This window comes from Lepus europaeus, chromosome 10 (genome assembly GCF_033115175.1).
Source record: "Lepus europaeus isolate LE1 chromosome 10, mLepTim1.pri, whole genome shotgun sequence".
Taxonomy (NCBI): Eukaryota; Metazoa; Chordata; class Mammalia; order Lagomorpha; family Leporidae; genus Lepus; species Lepus europaeus.
In genome coordinates, this window is record NC_084836.1 from 114,426,284 (window position 1) to 114,445,124 (window position 18,841).

The 18,841-nt window shown below is 48.9% G+C and overlaps 1 protein-coding gene across 1 annotated transcript; it reads left to right on the plus strand.

Moving 5' to 3' along the window:
- The first annotated feature begins 3,304 nt into the window (after positions 1–3,304).
- LOC133768203 (small ribosomal subunit protein eS6-like) lies at positions 3,305–4,372 on the plus strand. Its single transcript, XM_062202574.1, has 2 exons — positions 3,305–3,715; positions 4,283–4,372. The coding sequence occupies exons 1-2, from the start codon at positions 3,305–3,307 to the stop codon at positions 4,370–4,372; spliced, it is 501 nt and encodes a 166-aa protein (XP_062058558.1).
- Positions 4,373–18,841: the final 14,469 nt, after the last annotated feature.

An 18,841-nucleotide genomic window follows, 5' to 3' on the forward strand; every position in this document is an offset into this window, starting at 1 on the left:
CCCTCTTTTACATTTTTGAAAAGCTGGTTTTGTTATCCTTGGTCCGTCATCATTCAAGAGCATAAAGGAGTTGATGCTGAAACTTGCCGTGATTGAAGAAAATGTTTGGAGACAGCTGTTGAAGAGCTGTGCTGGGCCCTGGTGCCTATGGGAGAGGATGTGAGGGACGCTTTGCCTCCACTTCAAGCCTCCAAGAAGGCACCTCAGGGAGTTGTCGCAAAAAGCTTGAGACACGGCTCCCACAGCTCAGGCAGCACAGAGGAGTAGCGTCTGACTCATCCTGCAGAGGATCAAGTAAAGGAACAGTGGCTGGCTGGCTGGCTGGCTGCTCTGATGGAGATGGGATGGGGCTCAGGGTGCATGGCAGTGTCGGGAGGCCCAGAAGTGGCCATACTGGGGAAACACCAGCTTGGATCTTGTCTGAGAAGTCTGCCCAGGGGTCAATGCTGGGCCTTAGCAGGTTAAGCCACTGACTGCAATGCTGACATCTCATCTGAGCACCGACTCGAGTCCTGGCTGCTCCACTTCTGATCCAGCTCCCTGCTAATGCACCTGGGAAAGCAGTGGAAGATGGCCTAAGTGCCTTGGCTCCTGCCACCCAAGTGGGAGACCCGGATGAAGCTCTTAGCTCCTGGCTTCGGCCTGGCCCTTGAGGAGTGACCCAGCAAATGGAAAATCTGTCTTTCCCTCTCTGCCTGTAACTCTACCTTTCAAATAAATAAATCAATTTTTAAAATAAAAAACAAAGGGAGTTTGCCCAGTGGCCAGTGTTTGGAGCGGGTTAAGATGCCACTCGGGACGCCCACATCCCATATCACAATGCCTAGGTTTGAGTCCCAGCTCCATTTCTTGCTAATGGGCACCCTGGGAAGCCCCAGGTGATGGCTCAAGTATTTGGGTCCCTGCCATTCACGTGGGAGACACAGCTGGAGTTCCTAGCTCCTGGCTTCAGCTTAGCCCTGCTCTGCTGCTGTGGGATTTGGGGAGTAAACCAGTGGTAGAAGATATTGCGCGCTCTCTCTCTCTGTGTTTGCCTTTCAAATAAAAATGAGAATAAACAAGTAAAAAACAAGTTTTTTAAAGAAGTTTCCCAGAGGCAGGAGGTAACCTCAGCCCAAAGAGGCTGAAATCCTGGGGGTGGGGGTGGCATTGTGAGTGACCACTCAAGATGGGACAGCCCAGGTGAGGAGTTCTAAGTCGAATCAACTCAAGGGTCTTCAGGTTGAGCAAGGTCCCGCCCATGGAGCAGAGTAGGATGGGGGAAGGACCGCCTCTGAAGAACTCACGGCACCCAAAAGCACCCTGGGAGAGAGAGAAAGAGCTCGTCACGAGCACCTGCCAAGGTCACAGGGAGCCCGCCCTGCCCCTTCCTCTCCACCTCCACAGCCCCCTTCTAACCTGGAGGAGCCAGAGGCAGACTCATGAGTGGAGACGTAGTGGGGAGGCCTGAGCCACCTGGTGTCCCTGTCTTCCTTCGGGTACTCAGTCCAAAGCAGCCCTGTGTGGCAGAAGGGGAGTTCATTGAACGTGACATGAACTTGGGAATTCTGATTCTTATTAGAGTGGACCTAATGACATGGCCCATCTTCTACCACCTGTGACTCACAAAACATGGCAATTTCAAAGCGTTCAGCTTATTGCATAGGAGAGAGCTTTTAAACTGCGGAACTGAGACTGCTTGGGGGCTTTCAATGACTAGGAGAACGTTATCACCTGGGAGAGACTAAAAACGTCGTGAGACTCCTCCTAGACTTCACTCAAGGGTGTGCGGAAGAACTGGCGTAACAGGGAAATCGAACAGGCAAAGGACAAAGAATAACTTGGTCTCCAAGAATAAACTGGTTTTCTGCCCACACCTCATGAGTCCCATCTGCTCCGTGAATTGACTGCACTTTGTTTTCTGTGTATTTATCACCAGTTGATCCAAGAAATCTCTGAAAGAAATGGAAGTCCCCTGTCAACCCATTAGAAAGGTCAGAAAACTTAGATATTTCTCTCTTTTTTTTTTTCTTTCCAAACTTTATAATTTCCTGCTGTCCTTCTCTGATTGAGACCAGTCCTTTTCTAGACTTGCTGTTCTGGTTGGATCTCCTGTGCCCTGATTCTACAAGTTCCTTTTGCATGGTTTTCTCCCTCATACTCCATACACTTCCTGAGAAAGGAGACTAGAGGGGGCATTTCTGATACACTATGAACCTGGAAATGCCTTTATTCTATCTTCACTCTTTGTGGATAAGTTGCCCTAGGGCCTAGTGCTGTGGTATAGTGGCTAAAGCCATGGCTTGCAACACCAGCATCTCATATGGGCACTGGTTCAAGTCTCAGCTACTCCACTTCTGATCCAGTTCTATGCTTATATGCATGGGAAAGCAGTGGAAGATGGCCCCAGTGTTTGGGCCCCTGCACCACATGGACACCTGGAAGAAGCTCCTGGCTTCAGCCTGAGCCAGCACTGGCCTTTGCAGTCATTTAGGGATTGAACCAAAAGATAGAAGATTGATATCTCTCTCTCTCCTCTCTCTCTCTCTCTCTCTCACACACACACACACACAGAGAGAGAGAGAGAGAGAGAGAGAGAGAGAGAGAGAGAGAGACTGTCTTTCAAATAAATAAATAAATAAAGTCTTTAAAAGGAAAAAAGAAATCATTCCCTCTCAGAAGCTAAGTCCTATCACATATCAGGGGAAAACATATTTCTTAGCTATTTTACCATCTTGTGAATTACTTCCTCTCTTGTCTCTCTCTCCCTCCTTCCATTTTTCTCTCTACATTTTTTATTTATTTGAGAGGCAGAGAGAGAAAGAAGGAGAGCACTCCCATTTGCTAGTTTACTCCTCAAATGCCCACAATGACTGGTGCTGGGCTGGGCCAAAGCCAGGAGCTGAGAACCTAACCTCATTCTCCCCTGTGAGTTGTAAGAACCCAGTTCCTTCTGACATCAACGCTGCCTTCCAGGGTCCCCATCAGCAGGAAGCTAGAATCAGCGGCTGGAGCCGGGCACCAAACGTCGGTCCGGCAACATAAAGCGGAGGCATCTCAACCAGTGTCTTCCCATTAGGCTGGGACAAATATCCATTGTGCTTTCTCTTTCTCCTCCTCCTTTCCCTCCCTATGTAATAAAATGAAGAAACCCTCTAGAGAACAGGTAATTTTTTAATGGCCCTATGTGACCAAAATGATAAATTTATAAGTAGCTTTCAACAATGTGATCTATAAGAGTACTTCAAAAAAATCATGGAAAATGGAATTATAAGTTCATTTAGGTCTTTTCTCTGGTGCCTCCGAGGCAATTAGCTGCTTCAAAATGAAGCTGAATGTCTCCTTCCCAACCACTGGCTGCCAGAAACTCATTGAAGTGGACGATGAACGTAAACTTCGCACTTCTTATGAGAGGTGTACAGCCACAGGAGTTGCTGCCGACACTCTGGCTGAAGAATGGAAGGGTTATGTGGTCCGAATCAGTGGTGGGAATGACAAACAAGGTTTTCCCATGAAGCAAGGTGTCCTGACCCATGGCCGGGTCCGCCTACTGCTGAGTAAGGGGAATTCCTGTTACGGACCAAGGAATACTGGAGAAAGAAAGCACAAATCAGCTCAGGGCTGCATTGTCGATGCCAATTTGAGAATCCTCAATTTGGTTATTATAAAAGAAGGAGAGAAAGATATTCCTGGATTGATTGATACCACGGTGCCTCATCGCCTGGGTCCTAAAAGAGCCAGCAGAATTCGTAAACTTTTCAGTCTCTCTAAAGAAGATGATGTACGCCAGTATGTTGTAAGAAAGCCCTCAAACAAGGCCGGCGCCGTGGCTCAATAGGCTAATCCTCCACCTGCGGCGCTGGCACCCCGGGTTCTAGTCCCGGTTGTGGTGCCGGATTCTGTCCTGGTTGTTCCTCTTCCAGGCCAGCTCTCTGCTGTGGCCCGGGAGTGCAGTGGAGGATGGCCCAAGTGCTTGGGCCCTGCACCCCATGGGAGACCAGGAGAAGCACCTGGCTCCTGCGCCGGCCGCAGAGGCCATTGGAGGGTAAACCAACAGTAAAGGAAGACCTTTCTCTCTGTGTCTCTCTCTCACTGTCCACTCTGCCTGTTAAAAGGAAGGAAGGAAGGAAGGAAAGAAGCCCTCAAACAAAGAAGGAAAGAAACCGAGGACCAAAGCACCCAAGATTCAGCGTCTGGTGACTCCACGTGTCCCGCGACACAAACGCCAGCGAATTGCTCTGAAGAAACAGCGAACTAAGAAGAACAGCAGGAGGCTGCAGACGATGCTGAACGCTTGGCCAAGAGAATGAAGGAGGCCCAAGAAGATCGCCAGGGACAGATTGCCAAGAGACGGAGGCTGTCTTCTCTGAGTCCAGTCAAAAATACGGCTTAAGAAAAACAAATCGGCCGGCGCCGTGGCTCAACAGGCTAATCCTCCGCCTTGCGGCGCCAGAACACCGGGTTCTAGTCCCGGTTGGGATGCCGAATTCTATCCCGGTTGCCCCTCTTCCAGGCCAGCTCTCTGCTATGGCCCGGGAGTGCAGTGGAGGATGGCCCAAGTGCTTGGGCCCTGCACCCGCATGGGAGACCAGGAGAAGCACCTGGCTCCTGGCTTCGCATCAGCGAGATGCGCCGGCCGCAGCGGCCATTGGAGGGTGAACCAACAGCAAAAAGGAAGACCTTTCTCTCTGTCTCTCTCTCTCACTATCCACTCTGCCTGTCAAAAAAAAAAAAAAAGAAAAGAAAAGAAAAACAAATAAATAAGATTGCGTTTCGGATCTCCTTTACTGGGTTTTCGTTGGTGATGTAACTACATAAATGAAGCAGCAGGTCATGGGTAAAGGAGATGTGTGGGTGTGGCAGTCTGGTCGGGGTGGGGGTGGGGGGACGGAGTCTTGAAGGCCGCACTCTGAATTAATTCAGAGACCACTGCTATGTGACAGTGGGATAAATGGCCAGGATAAAGCATTTCTTTTGGTGGCCGATGGCACATTAAGATTCTTTTCAGAAAGGCAAGGAACAAGGTGAGAGATAAATAACTGGAACTGTTCATCCTTTTACACAGTTTCTTTTGAAGAACACACTTTTTCTGAAAAAGATATTTACAGTATATGCAGAGTGCCCTGTGAAGGTGAATACTGCCAAATTTTTTAAAAGATAATTTGTTAAGGCATAGCTAATGGAATACCATTTTTTAAAAAACATCACAAAGCTTTTAAAACCGGTACAAATTCACTGCATTAACAAAACTGACTTGAAAAGCAGTTCACTGCCTCTTCAAAACAAATTCTTATGTCAATGAAATATCTACAAACAAATATTTTTTCTAATATAAACAAACAAATAATTCATTGGGACCAGCATCATGGCATAGCAGGTAAAGCTGCTGCCTGAGATGCCAGCACCCCATATGGGCACCAGTTTGAGTCCTGGCTGCTCCACTTCTGATCTAGTCTACTTCTAATCCATTAGCAATGGTCTGGGAACGGTCATAGAAGATGGCCCAAGTGTTTAGACCCCTGCCACCCACATGGGAGACCTGGAAGACACTCCTGGCTCCTGGCTTCTGCCTGGCCCAACCCCAGCCATGGCAGCCACCTGGGAAGTGAACCAGCGGATGGAAGATATATGTATATAAATCTTTCTCTCTCCCTCACTCTCTCTCTCTAACTCTGACTTTCAAATAAATAAATCTTTTTTTTAAAGAAAGATAAGTTTATTCTGGAGCAAAAAAGTTTACAAAATGTATACACAATCCATCTATAATATCTATTTTCCATAAACTTGTTGAAGACCTCTCCCAGGGCTGATTCCATCTTTTGATGATTCTAACCAGTGCCATTAAGAGCATTCACGCTCAGGGATTTGTCAGAGTGTGTGTCTTCCGTTCTTCTGCTGCAGTGCGGCATCCCATATGGGCACCGGTTCGAGTCCCGGCTGCTCCACTTCTTTTTTCTTTTTTTTATTTCTTTTTTTTTTTTTTTTTTTTTTTTGACAGGCAGAGTGGATAGTGAGAGAGAGACAGAGAGAAAGGTCTTCCTTTTGCCATTGGTTCACCCTCCAATGGCCGCCGCGGTAGCGCGCTGCGGCCGGCGCACCGCGCTGATCCGATGGCAGGAGCCAGGTGCTTCTCCTGGTCTCCCATGCGGGTGCAGGGCCCAAGGACTTGGGCCATCCTCCACTGCACTCCCTGGCCACAGCAGAGGGCTGGCCTGGAAGAGGGGCAACCGGGACAGGATTGGTGCCCCGACCGGGACTAGAACCCGGTGTGCCGGCGCCGCAAGGTGGAGGATTAGCCTAGTGAGCCGCGGCGCCAGCCTGCTCCACTTCTGATCCAGCTCTCTGCTGTGGCCTAGGAAAGCAGAAGATGGCCAAACTCCTTGGACCCCTGTATCCATGTGGGAGACCCAGAGGGAGCTCCTGGCCCCTGGCTTCAGATCAGCTCAGCTCTGGCCATTGCAGTCATTTGGGAAGTGAACCAGCAGAATAGAAGGCTTCTCTCTCTTTCTCTGGCTCTACCTCTCTCTCTACAACTCTGTCCAAATAAATAAAATAAATCTTACAAAAAAAAAAAAAAAGTGGAGCAGCTGGGACTCGACCCGGCACCCATAGGGGATGCCGGCACTGCAGGCAGAGGCTTAGCACACTACACCACAGCACTGGCCCCTATAAATCATATTTTAGAAAAAATCAATTCATAATAAGAATATAAGTGTCGAGGATGGTTTGGTGAAGTTGGTGCAAGCATTTGGCATCAGCTAAGACACCACCTGGGACCACCAGTTACTCAGTTCAAGTTCTGGCTCCAGTGGAAATTCCAACTTCTGGCTAATGCGCCCTGGGAGGCCACAGATGATGGCTCAAGTACTTGGGTCCCTGCCACTCGCATGGGAGACCTGGGCTGAATTCTTGGCTTCTGGATTCAACCTGGCCCTGCCTGGTTGTTATGGCCACGTGGAGAATTAACCGGTGGATGGCATCTCTCTCTCTCTCTCTCTCTCTCTCTCTGCCTTTCAAAATGAAAAGAAAGGTTGGTGTGACTTCAGGAGGGTAAGAGAACAAGGCTTGGGGAGGAAGAGGTTTACTGTACTCCTGGGTCCTGCGGCGGGATCACAGCATGCCACGTAGGCCACAGCAGAAGCACTGGGTCTTGGTGACCGAAGGCAGGGGTGAAGGAGAAGTCTGAGCCAGAGTTTTTACCGGGCTTCTGTGGGAGAGACGAAGTAGGGCAGAGAAAACAGCTCAAGATGTGCTCAGTCTGAATAATTCCAGAGGACTCTGGGCTAAAGGAGGGATTTCCAGCTGCCTGGTGTCTGGTTCCGGCATGATTTAGGACAGGGGACATGTTGGCGTGGTGTGGGAGAGTTCGATAGGGTATACATGTGGGATTACTTGATTCGCACATGAAGGACATGCTCCCGTGGGGCAGGCATTGTGGCACAGAGGGTTAAACCACCCCCTGGGCTGTCTGCCCCGTATTTTGTATCAGCATGTGTGTGGTTCAAGTCCCAGCTGCAGTACTTCTGATCCAGCTCCTTGCTAATGTGCCCGGGATGATGGCCCAAGTCCTTGGACCCCTGCCACCCACATGGGAGACCCAGATGGAATTCCTGGCTCCTGGGTTTGGCCAGTCTAACCCTACCTATTGCAGGCATTTAGAGGAATGAACCAGTGGATGGAAGATCTCTCTCTCTCTCTCCCTGTTTCCCTTTCTCCTCTTTCTCTCTGTCTCTTTCCTTTCAAGTAGATGAAAGAAAATAAATAAACATAAAAAATGGAAAGCAGTGCTCCCAGCTGAGACCTTAGCTGTCACCAAGAATGGGCTCACCTTGGGAAGGGCAGCAAACTTCTGAATATGTCAAACACAAAACACAGCAAAAAAAATTTTAAGGCACGATTAATACAACACCTTGCTGCGCTCTTCTTTCAGATACTGACCGGTTGGTTTCTCCCCAGCATCAGAAAGAAAGCTAATGCTTAAAGAAAAGGCAGCCAGCACACGGCTTCATAGCTAACAGATGTTACCTACATCAAAGGACGGGGATGGAGTTATTCCGGTTAAATGTCCTCAATGCTTGAAAGAATAATATTACCCACGGCAAACAGGGTACACCGGGGCAGCAAAGGCTTTTTGAGGGTGTGGGCATGAACCGGGTTTCGGGAAGGGACCAGCCGGCTTGACAAGTTTCTAAGACCTAGGAGAATACAAAAGGAAGTAGCTGCTGGTTGGTTGGGAGAAGGAAACTCCCACAGTTTTCAGTGAGGGGGAATCATGGTTGAGCTAAACCTGTGATCAAGCGGCGGGAGCTATGGTACGGTGGGGTAAGCCCCCATCTGTGATGCTGGCATTCCGGATGAGCACCGGTGCGAGTCCCAACTGCTCTGCTTCTGACCCAGGTCCCTGTCAGCGCTCCTCAGAAAGCAGCAGAAGATGGTCCAAGTGTTGGGCCCCCGCCACCCATGTGGAGACCCAGATGGAGTTCTGGGTTCCTGGCTTCAGCCTGGCCCAGCTCTGGCTGCTGCAACCATCCGGGGGAAGGAAGCAGCAGCTGGGAGATCTTTCTCTCCTCATCTCTCTGTCACTCTGTCTTTCCAATAAAGAAAGAAATCTTTTTAAAAATTGTCATCCAGTTTTGCCATGGTGAGGAAAGTTTCAAATGGACTAAGGTACAAGTTCTGCACTGGCCACTCGTTGGTTTCTTTGGACAATCCTAAATGACAATTAATTACATTTATGGAGTATTAACTATATGTCAGTGTCAACAGAAATAGGCTCTGTAAGAAAGTTAATAAAAGGTTTATTCAGGGTGGAATCTGAGGCCCCTCAGCCGGAGACACAAGCCTGGCTACTTTCAACAAGTGTTTTTTTTTTTTTTTTTTTAAAAGATTTTATTTATTTATTTATTTAAGAGATAAAGTAACAGACAGAGAGGGAAAGAGAGAGAGAGAGAGAGAGAGAGAGAGAGGTTTTCCATCCGCTGGTTCACTCCCCCAGATGGCCGCAATGGCCGGAACTGCACCGATCTGAAACCAGGAGCCAGGAGCTTCTTCCAGGTCTCCCACGTGGGAGCAGGGGCCCAAGCACTTGGGCCGTCTTCCACTGGCATCCCAGGGCATAGCAGGGAGCTGGCTTGGAAGAGGAGCAGCAGGGACTTGAACCAGCACCCATATGGGATGCCAGGGCCACAGGCAGAGGCTTAACCTACTCAGCCACAGTGCTGGCCCCTTCAATGAGTCTTGGAAAGTGTTTCAAAGTGGTCAGATTCTAGTCAAAATTGACGCATTCCACGGCGGTGACCATTCCTTTGCCATTACCGAGTAAGCATCCGTTAGCTTGCCTGAAAAGCAGGCATTAAGTAAATGGGGGTGAGTTTCCCACAGGCTGGAGGAAACTCTTTTAGAAGGTGATGGGTTACAAACACCCCCAGAGCATGCTGAACAGAAAACTACTGATGGGTTGAAGAAGGACATTTCTGGGAATGGATGAAGAACAAATTGCACAAGTTTGCCCCGATGGCTAAGATAACCTAGCCTACGTGTCAGCACCCAGGTCTAACAGGCTTGGTCGATGAGATAAGAGCGCTGTCCAGACACTCCTCAGACAGGTCTCCTTAGGTGTTTGTCTTGAAGGCTTTCCAGGGTTTTTAGGGGCAGCTTGTTCTCATCAGGTACTTCTAGATTGCCTTATGCCTACTCATTAGCGGCACCCTCCCAGCCATCCTATGAAGTATGTTCTTAATCTTCCCCAATTTGTGGACGTGGAAACTGAGGCACAGAGTCATTAAGAGTAGTTCCGATCGCTTCTCGGCCTTTTGGCTAAGATCAAGTGAAGAGTAGTTCCGGGCTGGCGCTGCGACATAGTAGGCTAATAAGCCTCCGTCTGCAGCACGAGCATTCCATATTGTTGCCGGTTCGTGTCCCGGCTGTTCCTCTTCCAATCTAGCTCTCTGCTGTGGCCTGGGAGGGCAGTAGAGGATGGCCTGGGTGGTTGGTCCCCTACACTGAGGAGGGAGGCCCAGGGGAAGCTCCTGGCTCATGGCTTTGGATAGGCCCAGCTCAGGCTGTTGTGGTTATGTGGGGGGTGAACTAGCAGATGGAAGACCTCTCTTTCTCTGTTACTCTACCCCTCTCAAATAAATAATAAATAAAAGCTTTTATTTTTTTAAAAGATTTATTTATTGGGGCCGGCATTGTGGCACAGCGGGTTAAAAAGCACCAGCCTGCGGCGCCGGCATCCCATATGGGTGCTGGTTCGAGTCTTGGCTACTCCACTTCCAATCTAGCTCTGTGTTGTGGCCTGTGAAAGCAGTAAAAGATGACCCAAGTCCTTGGGCCCCTGCACCCTCATGGGAGACCCAAAAGAAGTTCCTGGATCCTAGCTTCAGATCAGATCAGCTCTGGCTGTTGCAGTCATCTGGGAAGTGAACCTGTGGATGGATGACCTCTCTCTCTCGCTCTCGCTCTCGTTCTACCTCTCTCTGTAACTGTCTTTCAAATAAATAAAATAAATCTAAAAAAAAAAACAAACCAAGATTTATTTATTTATTTAAAAGTCAGAGTTACACAGAGAGAGGAGAGACAGAGAGAGAGAGAGAGGTCTTCCATCTGATGGTTCACTCCCCAGATGGCCACAACGGCCCGAGCTGCGACAATATGAAGCCAGGAGCCAGGAGCTTCATCGGGGTCTCCCACATGGGTGCAGGGGCCCAAGGACTTGAGCCATCTTCTGCTTTCCCAGGCCAGCGCAGAGGCTCAGGCGGCAGATTTTACCTGCTGCGCCTGTCCCAGATTACTCTTTTTCTTTGTACTTATTAAGAATTCTGGGGGCCGTAGCTGTGCGCAGTGGGTTAACGCCCTGGCCTGAAGCGCTGGCATCACTTATGGGTGCTGGTTAGAGACTTGGCTGCTCCACTTCCAATCCAGCTCTCTGCTATGGCCTAGGAAAGCAGAAGATGGCTCAAGTTCTTGGGCCTCTGCTCCCACGTGGGAGATCCCGATGAAGCTCCTGGCTCCAGATTGGCGCAGCTCCGGCCATTGTGGCCAATTGGGGAGTGAACCAGTGGATGGAAGACCTCTCTCTCTCTCTCTCTCTCTCTCTCTCTCCTCTCTTTCTCTCTGTGTGTGTAACTCTGACTTTCAAATAAATAAATAAATCTTAAAAAAAAGAAGAATTCTGTGGAGGGGGGCTCACTGAAACCAGGAAAATATCCAAAAAAAAGAAGAAAATATCCTATTTCTCATTAGACTCCCAATTTCTCCATTTGTTCTTTTTTCCAATGTGTATAATCAATTTCTTGTATTACATATATGTTTATTTTTAATTGATATGTGATTGACATTACATAAAATTCACCCATTTTAGGTGTTCAAGGGACCTGTATTGTGCATTGTGCTGCCACCTGCGATGCCAGCACCCCATATGGGCAACCAATTTTTATTCTAGCTGCTCCACTTCCAATCCAGCTCCCTGCCAATGCACCTGGGAAAGCAGCAGAAGATGGCTAAAGTGCTTGGGCCCCACCACCCACATGGGAGACCCAGAAGAAGCTGGCTTCTGGCTTCAGATTGGCTCAGCTCCAGCCATTGCAGCCATTTGGGGAGTGAACCTGTGGATGGAAGATCTCTCTCTCTCTCTCTCTCTCTCTCTCTCTCTCCACCTCTCTCTGTAACTCTGCCTTTCAAATAAATAAATAAACCTTTTTAAAAAAGTATATAGTAATTTTTAGTCTACTCATAAAGTCATGCAGCTAATTCTAGTTCATGCTCATTATCCCGGAACAGACATCACACCTGTGATGGTCACTCTCCATCCCTCCCTCTCCAAGCTCCCAGCAACCTCTAGTCTGCATTCTGCCTCTGCACATTTGCAGATTCTGTACATTTCATACCAGTGGAATTTTATGTTTTGTGATTGGCTTCTGTTACTTAGCATAATAGTTTTCAAGGTTCGTCCATATTGCAGCAGGCATCAATACTTCATTCCTTCTTCTTTTTTTATTTTTTAATTTTTTTATTTTTGACAGGCAGAGTGGACAGAGAGAGAGTGAGACAGAGAGAAAGGTCTTCCTTTTGCCATTGGTTCACCCTCCAATGGCTGCCACGGTTGGCGCACCACGCTGATCCGAAGGCAGGAGCCAGGTGCTTCTCCTGGTCTCCCATGCAGGTGCAGGGCCCAAGGACTTGGGCCATCCTCCACTGCAATCCCGGGCCATAGCAGAGAGCTGGCCTGGAAGAGGGGCAACCAGGACAGAATCCGGCGCCCCAACCGGGACTAGAACCTGGTGTGCCGGCGCCGCTAGGCGGAGGATTAGCCTGTTGAGCCACAGCGCCGGCCTATACTTCATTCCTTCTTATTGCTCAATGCTATTCCACTGCCTGGGGATATATGGCACTTTTGGCTATCATGCTGCTATGACTACTCATGCACAGGATCTTGTGCGGACATGCTCTTGGGTACATTTCTAGAAACAGGAGGGCTCATCTGTGTGATAGGAACCGCCAAACCCTTTTCTGAAGTGGCTGTATCATTTTACATCCCCATCAGCAATATGTGAAGGTTTCAATTTATCCACATCCTCACCAACCATTACTGTTGCGTTATTTTTAAATTATTTTTTATTTATTTGAAAGGCACGGGGAGGGGGGAGAAACAGAGAGAGAGAGAGAGAGAGAAAGAGGAAGAGGAAGAGAGAGAAAGAGGAAGAGAAAGAGAGAAAGCTCTCATCCACTGGTTTATTATTCAGATGCCCACACTAGCTGGGGTTGTGGTTGGGTCAGGCTGAAGCCAGGACCCAGGAACTCAGTCTAGGTCTCCACTGTGCAGAGAACCAAGCACTTGAACCCTCACCCATTGCCTTCCAAGGTGCACATTAGCAGGAAGCTGGAATTGGGAGTGGAGCTGGGACTTGAACCTGGCATTCGGATGTGGGATGTGGGTGTCCCAAGGGGCTGTTTAACTGCTGCTCCAGTTCCTGCTGCTTTTGTTTTTAATATAATTATTGTAGTCGTGTGATATGATTCTTCCTTGTGGTTTTCTTTGCATTTCCCTAATGATTTATGATGTTGATCATCTTTCCATGTGCTTATAGGCTATGTTCACTTATTCTTTACAGAAACGCCCATTCAAATACTTTGTCAATTTTTTTTTAAAAGATTTATTTAGTTGTTTAAAAGTCAGAGTTACACAGAGAGGAGAGGCAGAGAGAGAGAAAGAGGTCTTCCCTCCGCTGGTTCACTCCCCAGTTGGCCGCAGTGGCTGGAGCTGCATCGATCCAAAGCCAGGAGTCAGGAGCTTCTTCTGGGTCTCCCACATGGGTGGCAGGGCCCAACACGTGGGTCATCCTCTGCTGTTTTTTCCAGGCCATTATCAAGGAGCAGGATCGAAAGTAGTGCAGCCGGGACTTGAACCAGCACCCAAATGGGATTCTGATGTTACTAGGCCACGGTTTTCCCATTATACAAGACCCCCTCCTTGAGTTTTATGGTGGACATTAGGATGAATTTTTCTATTTTTGGGAATAGTCTCTTTGGGGTCTTGAAATGGATTACATTGAATCTATATCCCATCATACCTTGAACACTCCTTTGCTTCTACCCAAACAAGATGTTCCAGAATAATCTTGTCCTTTCCTTATCCCAGCGCGGGAATCTGTTATTCCTTCAGGGAACCCTGTCTCCTATTAGGGAAGAATAGTGTTTTTAAGAGCCAAGATCTGGGTGCCAGACAAGTTCAATGCTACTGGAAGTCACTGTTGCCTTGATCCTCTCAGTAGACAGAGCTAGGGAATATAAGAGATGCCTGTCCTGGGGAGAGATGCCTGTCCCGGGAGAGATGTCTGTCCTGGGGAAAGATGTCTGTCCCGGGAGAGATGTCTGCCCCGGGAGAGATGCCTGCCCCGGGAGAGATGCCTGCCCCGGGAGAGATGTCTGTCCTGGGAGAGATGTCTGTCCTGGGGAAAGATGTCTGTCCCGGGAGAGATGTCTGCCCCGGGAGAGATGTCTGCCCTGGGAGAGATGCCTGCCCCGGGAGAGATGTCTGTCCTGGGAGAGATGTCTGTCCTGGGGAAAGATGTCTGTCCCGGGAGAGATGTCTGCCCCGGGAGAGATGCCTGCCCCGGGAGAGATGCCTGCCCCGGGAGAGATGTCTGCCCCGGGAGAGATGCCTGCCCCGGGAGAGATGTCTGTCCTGGGAGAGATGCCTGCCCTGGGAGAGATGTCTGTCCTGGGAGAGATGCCTGCCGTGGCTCCCTCCAGCCAGCACCATGTGGCTCCAGCACTGCATTGAACATGTGGATCTCACACACTTATTTGCATCGACATTTGTGTCTTTATATACTGAAAACCGTGAGTCCAGACCTACCACTGATCTCATCCAGCACCATAACATTCATTCTAGTTGCCTCCCCTTTCATATCTTTAACTCCCTTCTCTGACAGTGAGAAATTCCCCACTATCTTGAAAGCACGAATGTACACATACATAACCAACCCTGCACAAGAAACAAATCTCCCAGGGCCTTGGCTGCCCCTCTGCCCTGCCTGGGTGCCTTCCCACCCCACCACCAGGTCCACACATCTTACACTAGCTGTTCCACTGCATGGGCACCTTCCCCATGGCTGCACACGTCTCTGTCACCCTGCATGTCCCCAGTGCCTGCACCAGCCCACTCCTCCAGATGCATTTGTTCTGGGATCAGGCTCTCAATCCACAAACACAGGTCTCTCCCCACCCTGCTTGGGCTCCAGCATCCTTCCCACACCACCAGATCCTCCCAGCACTGACCTGAACCCCTACTTTGCTCTGCCCATGTGCTGGCCTTAGAGGTGGGAGAATAAGAAAGGAGATAAAGTGAGATGGAAAAGGGAGGGGTTGATGTTGGGGTGCAGTAGCTGCTTCTTGAGATACTGGCACTCCACATTGGAGCACTAATACTAGTCCTGGCTGCTCTGCTTCTGATCCAGCTTCCTGCTAATATTCCTGGGAAGCAGCAGATGATGGCCCAACTGTTTGGGCCCCTACCACCCATGTGCAAGCTCTGATGGAGTTCTGGGCTCCCAGCTGCAGCCTGACCCAGCCCTGGCCATTATGGCCATTTGGGGAGTGATCCAGCTAACAGATCTCTCTTCTCTGCCTCCCCTTCTCTCTGTCACTCTGTGTTTCAAACAAATAAATATATCTTAAAAAAAAAAAAAAAAGAATGAAAGGGAAAGAGAAGAAAAAGGGGTGGGGGAGTGTTGAGCATTTAACCTGGGGTTGAGTCTCACATCAGAGTGCTGCGGTCGGATTCCTGGCTCTGGCTCCCCAACTCCAGCTTCCTAGGGAGCAGTGGTGATGGTTCAGTTAGTAGGATTCCTGATTTCTATGTGGGTTCCTGCTCCTGGCTCTGGCCTGGCCCAGTCCACATTGCAAGTTTTGGGGAGAGAAAACAGCAGATGGGAGATCTCTCTCTCTCTCTCTTCTGAGTAAACAAATAAACATGTAAAAGAGGCTAGTTTCTGTATATATATATATATACTATATATATATATATAATTTTTTTTTGACAGGCAGAGTGGACAGTGAGAGAGACAGACAGAGAGAAAGGTCTTCCTTTTGCCGTTGGTTCACCCTCCAATGGCCGCCGCGGCCGGCGGACCACGCTGATCCGAAGCCAGGAGCCAGGTGCTTCTCCTGGTCTCCCATGGGGTGCAGGGCCCAAGCACTTGGGCCATCCTCCACTGCACTCCCGGGCCATAGCAGAGAGCTGGCCTGGAAAAGGAGCAACCGGGACAGAATCCGGCGCCCCAACCGGGACTAGAACCGGTGTTCCGGTGCCGCAAGGCGGAGGATTAGCCTAGTGAGCCGCAGTGCCGGCCTAGCCTTTTCTTAATTGAAAAAAATAAACCTGTTCCTTGTAGAATAATTGTTAAAATATAAAAGGGAGGAGCTGGCACTGTGATGTAGTAAGTAAAGTCGCTGCCGCAGCGGTGCCAGCATCTCATATGGGCACTGATTTGAGTCCCCACTGCTCCACTTTAGATCCAGCTCCCTGCTAATGTGCCTGGGAAAGCAGTGGAAGATGGCTCAGGTGCTTGGGCCCCTGCACCCACATGGGGAGATCTGGAGGAAGCTCCTGGCTCCTGGCTTTGGATCAGCTCAGCTCTACCTACTGGGGAGTGAACCAGTGAATTTAAGACCTCGCTGGGGCCACCTGCAGTGCCGGCATCCCATATGTGTGTGTTGGTTTGAGTCCCAGCTGCTCCACTTCTGATCCAGCTCTCTGCTATGGCCTGGGAAAGCAGTAGAAGATGGCCCAAGTCCTTGGGTCCCTGCACCCATGTGGGAGACCCGGAAGAGGCTCCTGGCTTCTAGCTTCGGATCGGCGCAGCTCTGGCCCTTGTAGCCAATTGGGGAGTGAACCAGTGGATGGAAGACCTCTCTCTTTCTCTCTCTCTCTCTCTTTCTCTCTACCTCTCCTCTCTCTGTGTAACTCTTTCAAATAAATAACTTAAAAAAGAAAAAGACCCCTCTCTCGCTCTGCTTCTGCCTTTCTATAACTCTGCCTCTCAAATAAATATTTTTAAAAAAGATTTATTATAATATAAAAGGGAAAATAACATTGCTTTTTATATAAAACCTTTACTACATAAATAAGGCATGCTTATGAGAACTAATTAGGAGACTAACTTAGGAGAGCCGAAAATAGATCTACTGTAGCACTCAGAGATAAGCTCTGTCAACATAGTGCGGCCTCTCCAAGCAGACTTTCATATGAGTATTTTATTGCTGGGGAAAAATGTCACTATACTGCCTCTATTGTTTTGTAGCTTCACGTTTTCATCTGACACATTGCAAATACACTTGCAAGCCAACAAATGCTCTTTGAGAATACCGCTCATAGTGACTGAGGGATGTATTTCTTTGTTGTTGTTGTTTGAAATGTTTATTTATTTATTTGAAAGGCAGAGTTGCAGAGAGATAGAGGCAGAGAGAGAGAGAGAGAGAGAGAGAGAGAGAGAGAGGTCTTCCATCTGCTGGTTCACTCCCCAGATGGCTACAATGGCTGGAGCTGTGCTGATCTGAAGCCAGAAGTGAGGAGCTTCTTCCAGGTCTCCCACATGGGTGCAGGGGCCCAAGCACTTCTACTGGATGGGAAGTGGAGCAGCCAGGACTCTGGCCACCCACTGTACTACAATGCTACTCCCCACCCCCCAACATGCTTTTACATTCAATTAATTCACTCCCATGAAAAAATTTAAGGATAATTAAGATGAACCACAGTTCAGTTTCAGAAAGCATGTAAATGAGTTTGAGAAAATAAATCCAGGGTCACCTATGCTACCTTATTTAATTCTCTCAAAAGTCATAGAAATAAAGAAAACATATCACCACTGCCTATTTTATACTCTGGCTTTTCTTTTCAAATTTATCCTTTTTATTTAGTTGAAAGGCAGAGTGACAGGGAGAGGGAGAGGGAGAGGGAGGGAGGGAGGAAGAGAGAGAGAGAATGTGAGAGCGAGAGATCTTCCATATGACACCAATTTGCTTAATAAATCTGCAAATTAACCTTATTAAGCAAATCGGTATCACATCTGCTGGTTCATTCCCTAATGGCCATAATGGCCAGGCGGAAGCCAGGAGCCCGGAACTCCCTCTGGGTCTGCCACATGGGTGCAGGGGCCCAAGCACTTGGGTCATACCTGTCACTTTCCCAGGCGCATCAGCAGGGAGCTGGACCAGAAGCAGAGCAGCTGGGTGCTCTGATGTGCGATGCTGTGTGGAAGGCAGCAGCTTAGTCTGCTGTGCACAACACCTGCCCCACACTTTCAAAAGGTGAGGTGTAGGTGACCAAACAACATGGAGATGGAAGTTGGAAACCAGATAAGAACCTCCTAGCAGGCGGCCGGCGCCACAGCTCACTTGGCTAATCCTCCACCTGCGGCACCGGCACACCGGGTTCTAGTCCTGGTTGGGGCGCTGGAATTCTGTCCCAGTTGCCCCTCTTCCAGTCCAGCTCTCTGCTGTGGCCCGGGGAAGGCAGTGGAGGATGGCCCAAGTGCTTGGGCCCTGCACCCGCATGGGAGACCAGGAGAAAGCACCTGGCTCCTGGCTTCAGATCAGTGCAGTGCCAGCCGTAGCGGCCACTTGGGGGGTGAACCAAAGGAAGGAAGACCTTTCTCTCTGTCTCTCTCTCTCTCTCACTGTCTAACTCTGCCTGTCAAAAAAAGGAAAAAAAAACTAAGCAGGCCCCAGGAACAAAGGCAATGTCCACATGATATCAAACCGTCCTGTGCTTAAATCAGAAGGTTTGGGGTTTTGCTAGGAGACAACGTTCGGAGCCAAACAGACCAGGCATGAAACACTAACTACTCTCATTCCAGATTAGTAAACTGCTCTCTGAGCTCTAGACTCCTCATCTGTAAAATGAGGATAATTTATAGCTATGAGGATTAAATGAGATCGCACTCAGGAAGCATCAGGATGAGCTCCACTCCCTCTGACTCTGTATTTGGCGATCAGGGTCAGGGTCCCCACTCTTCCCTTCCTTGTCCATGGCAGACATGAGTAATCAAGCACCACATTCTTTCTCACCGAGCCCTTGGTTGCCCTCAAAGCCGCTCCCACCCTCATTATTCTGCACAGTCACATCAATTAACTTTGCTCAAGAGATAAAAATCAGTTTGTTTTCCCAGTCTGTGTTCACAGTTGAACCTACCTAGAAATACAACACGTGTGAAAAGCCTTCCAAAATGCTCTATTTAACCCTTACAAACCCCTAACAGCTCACACAGATAAGCTGTTTTCCACACCTCCTGCATCCAGCAAGGCTTGGATGGAAAATTCCATCTTCCTACTGTCTCTGCACTCACTATGCTCTTTACAC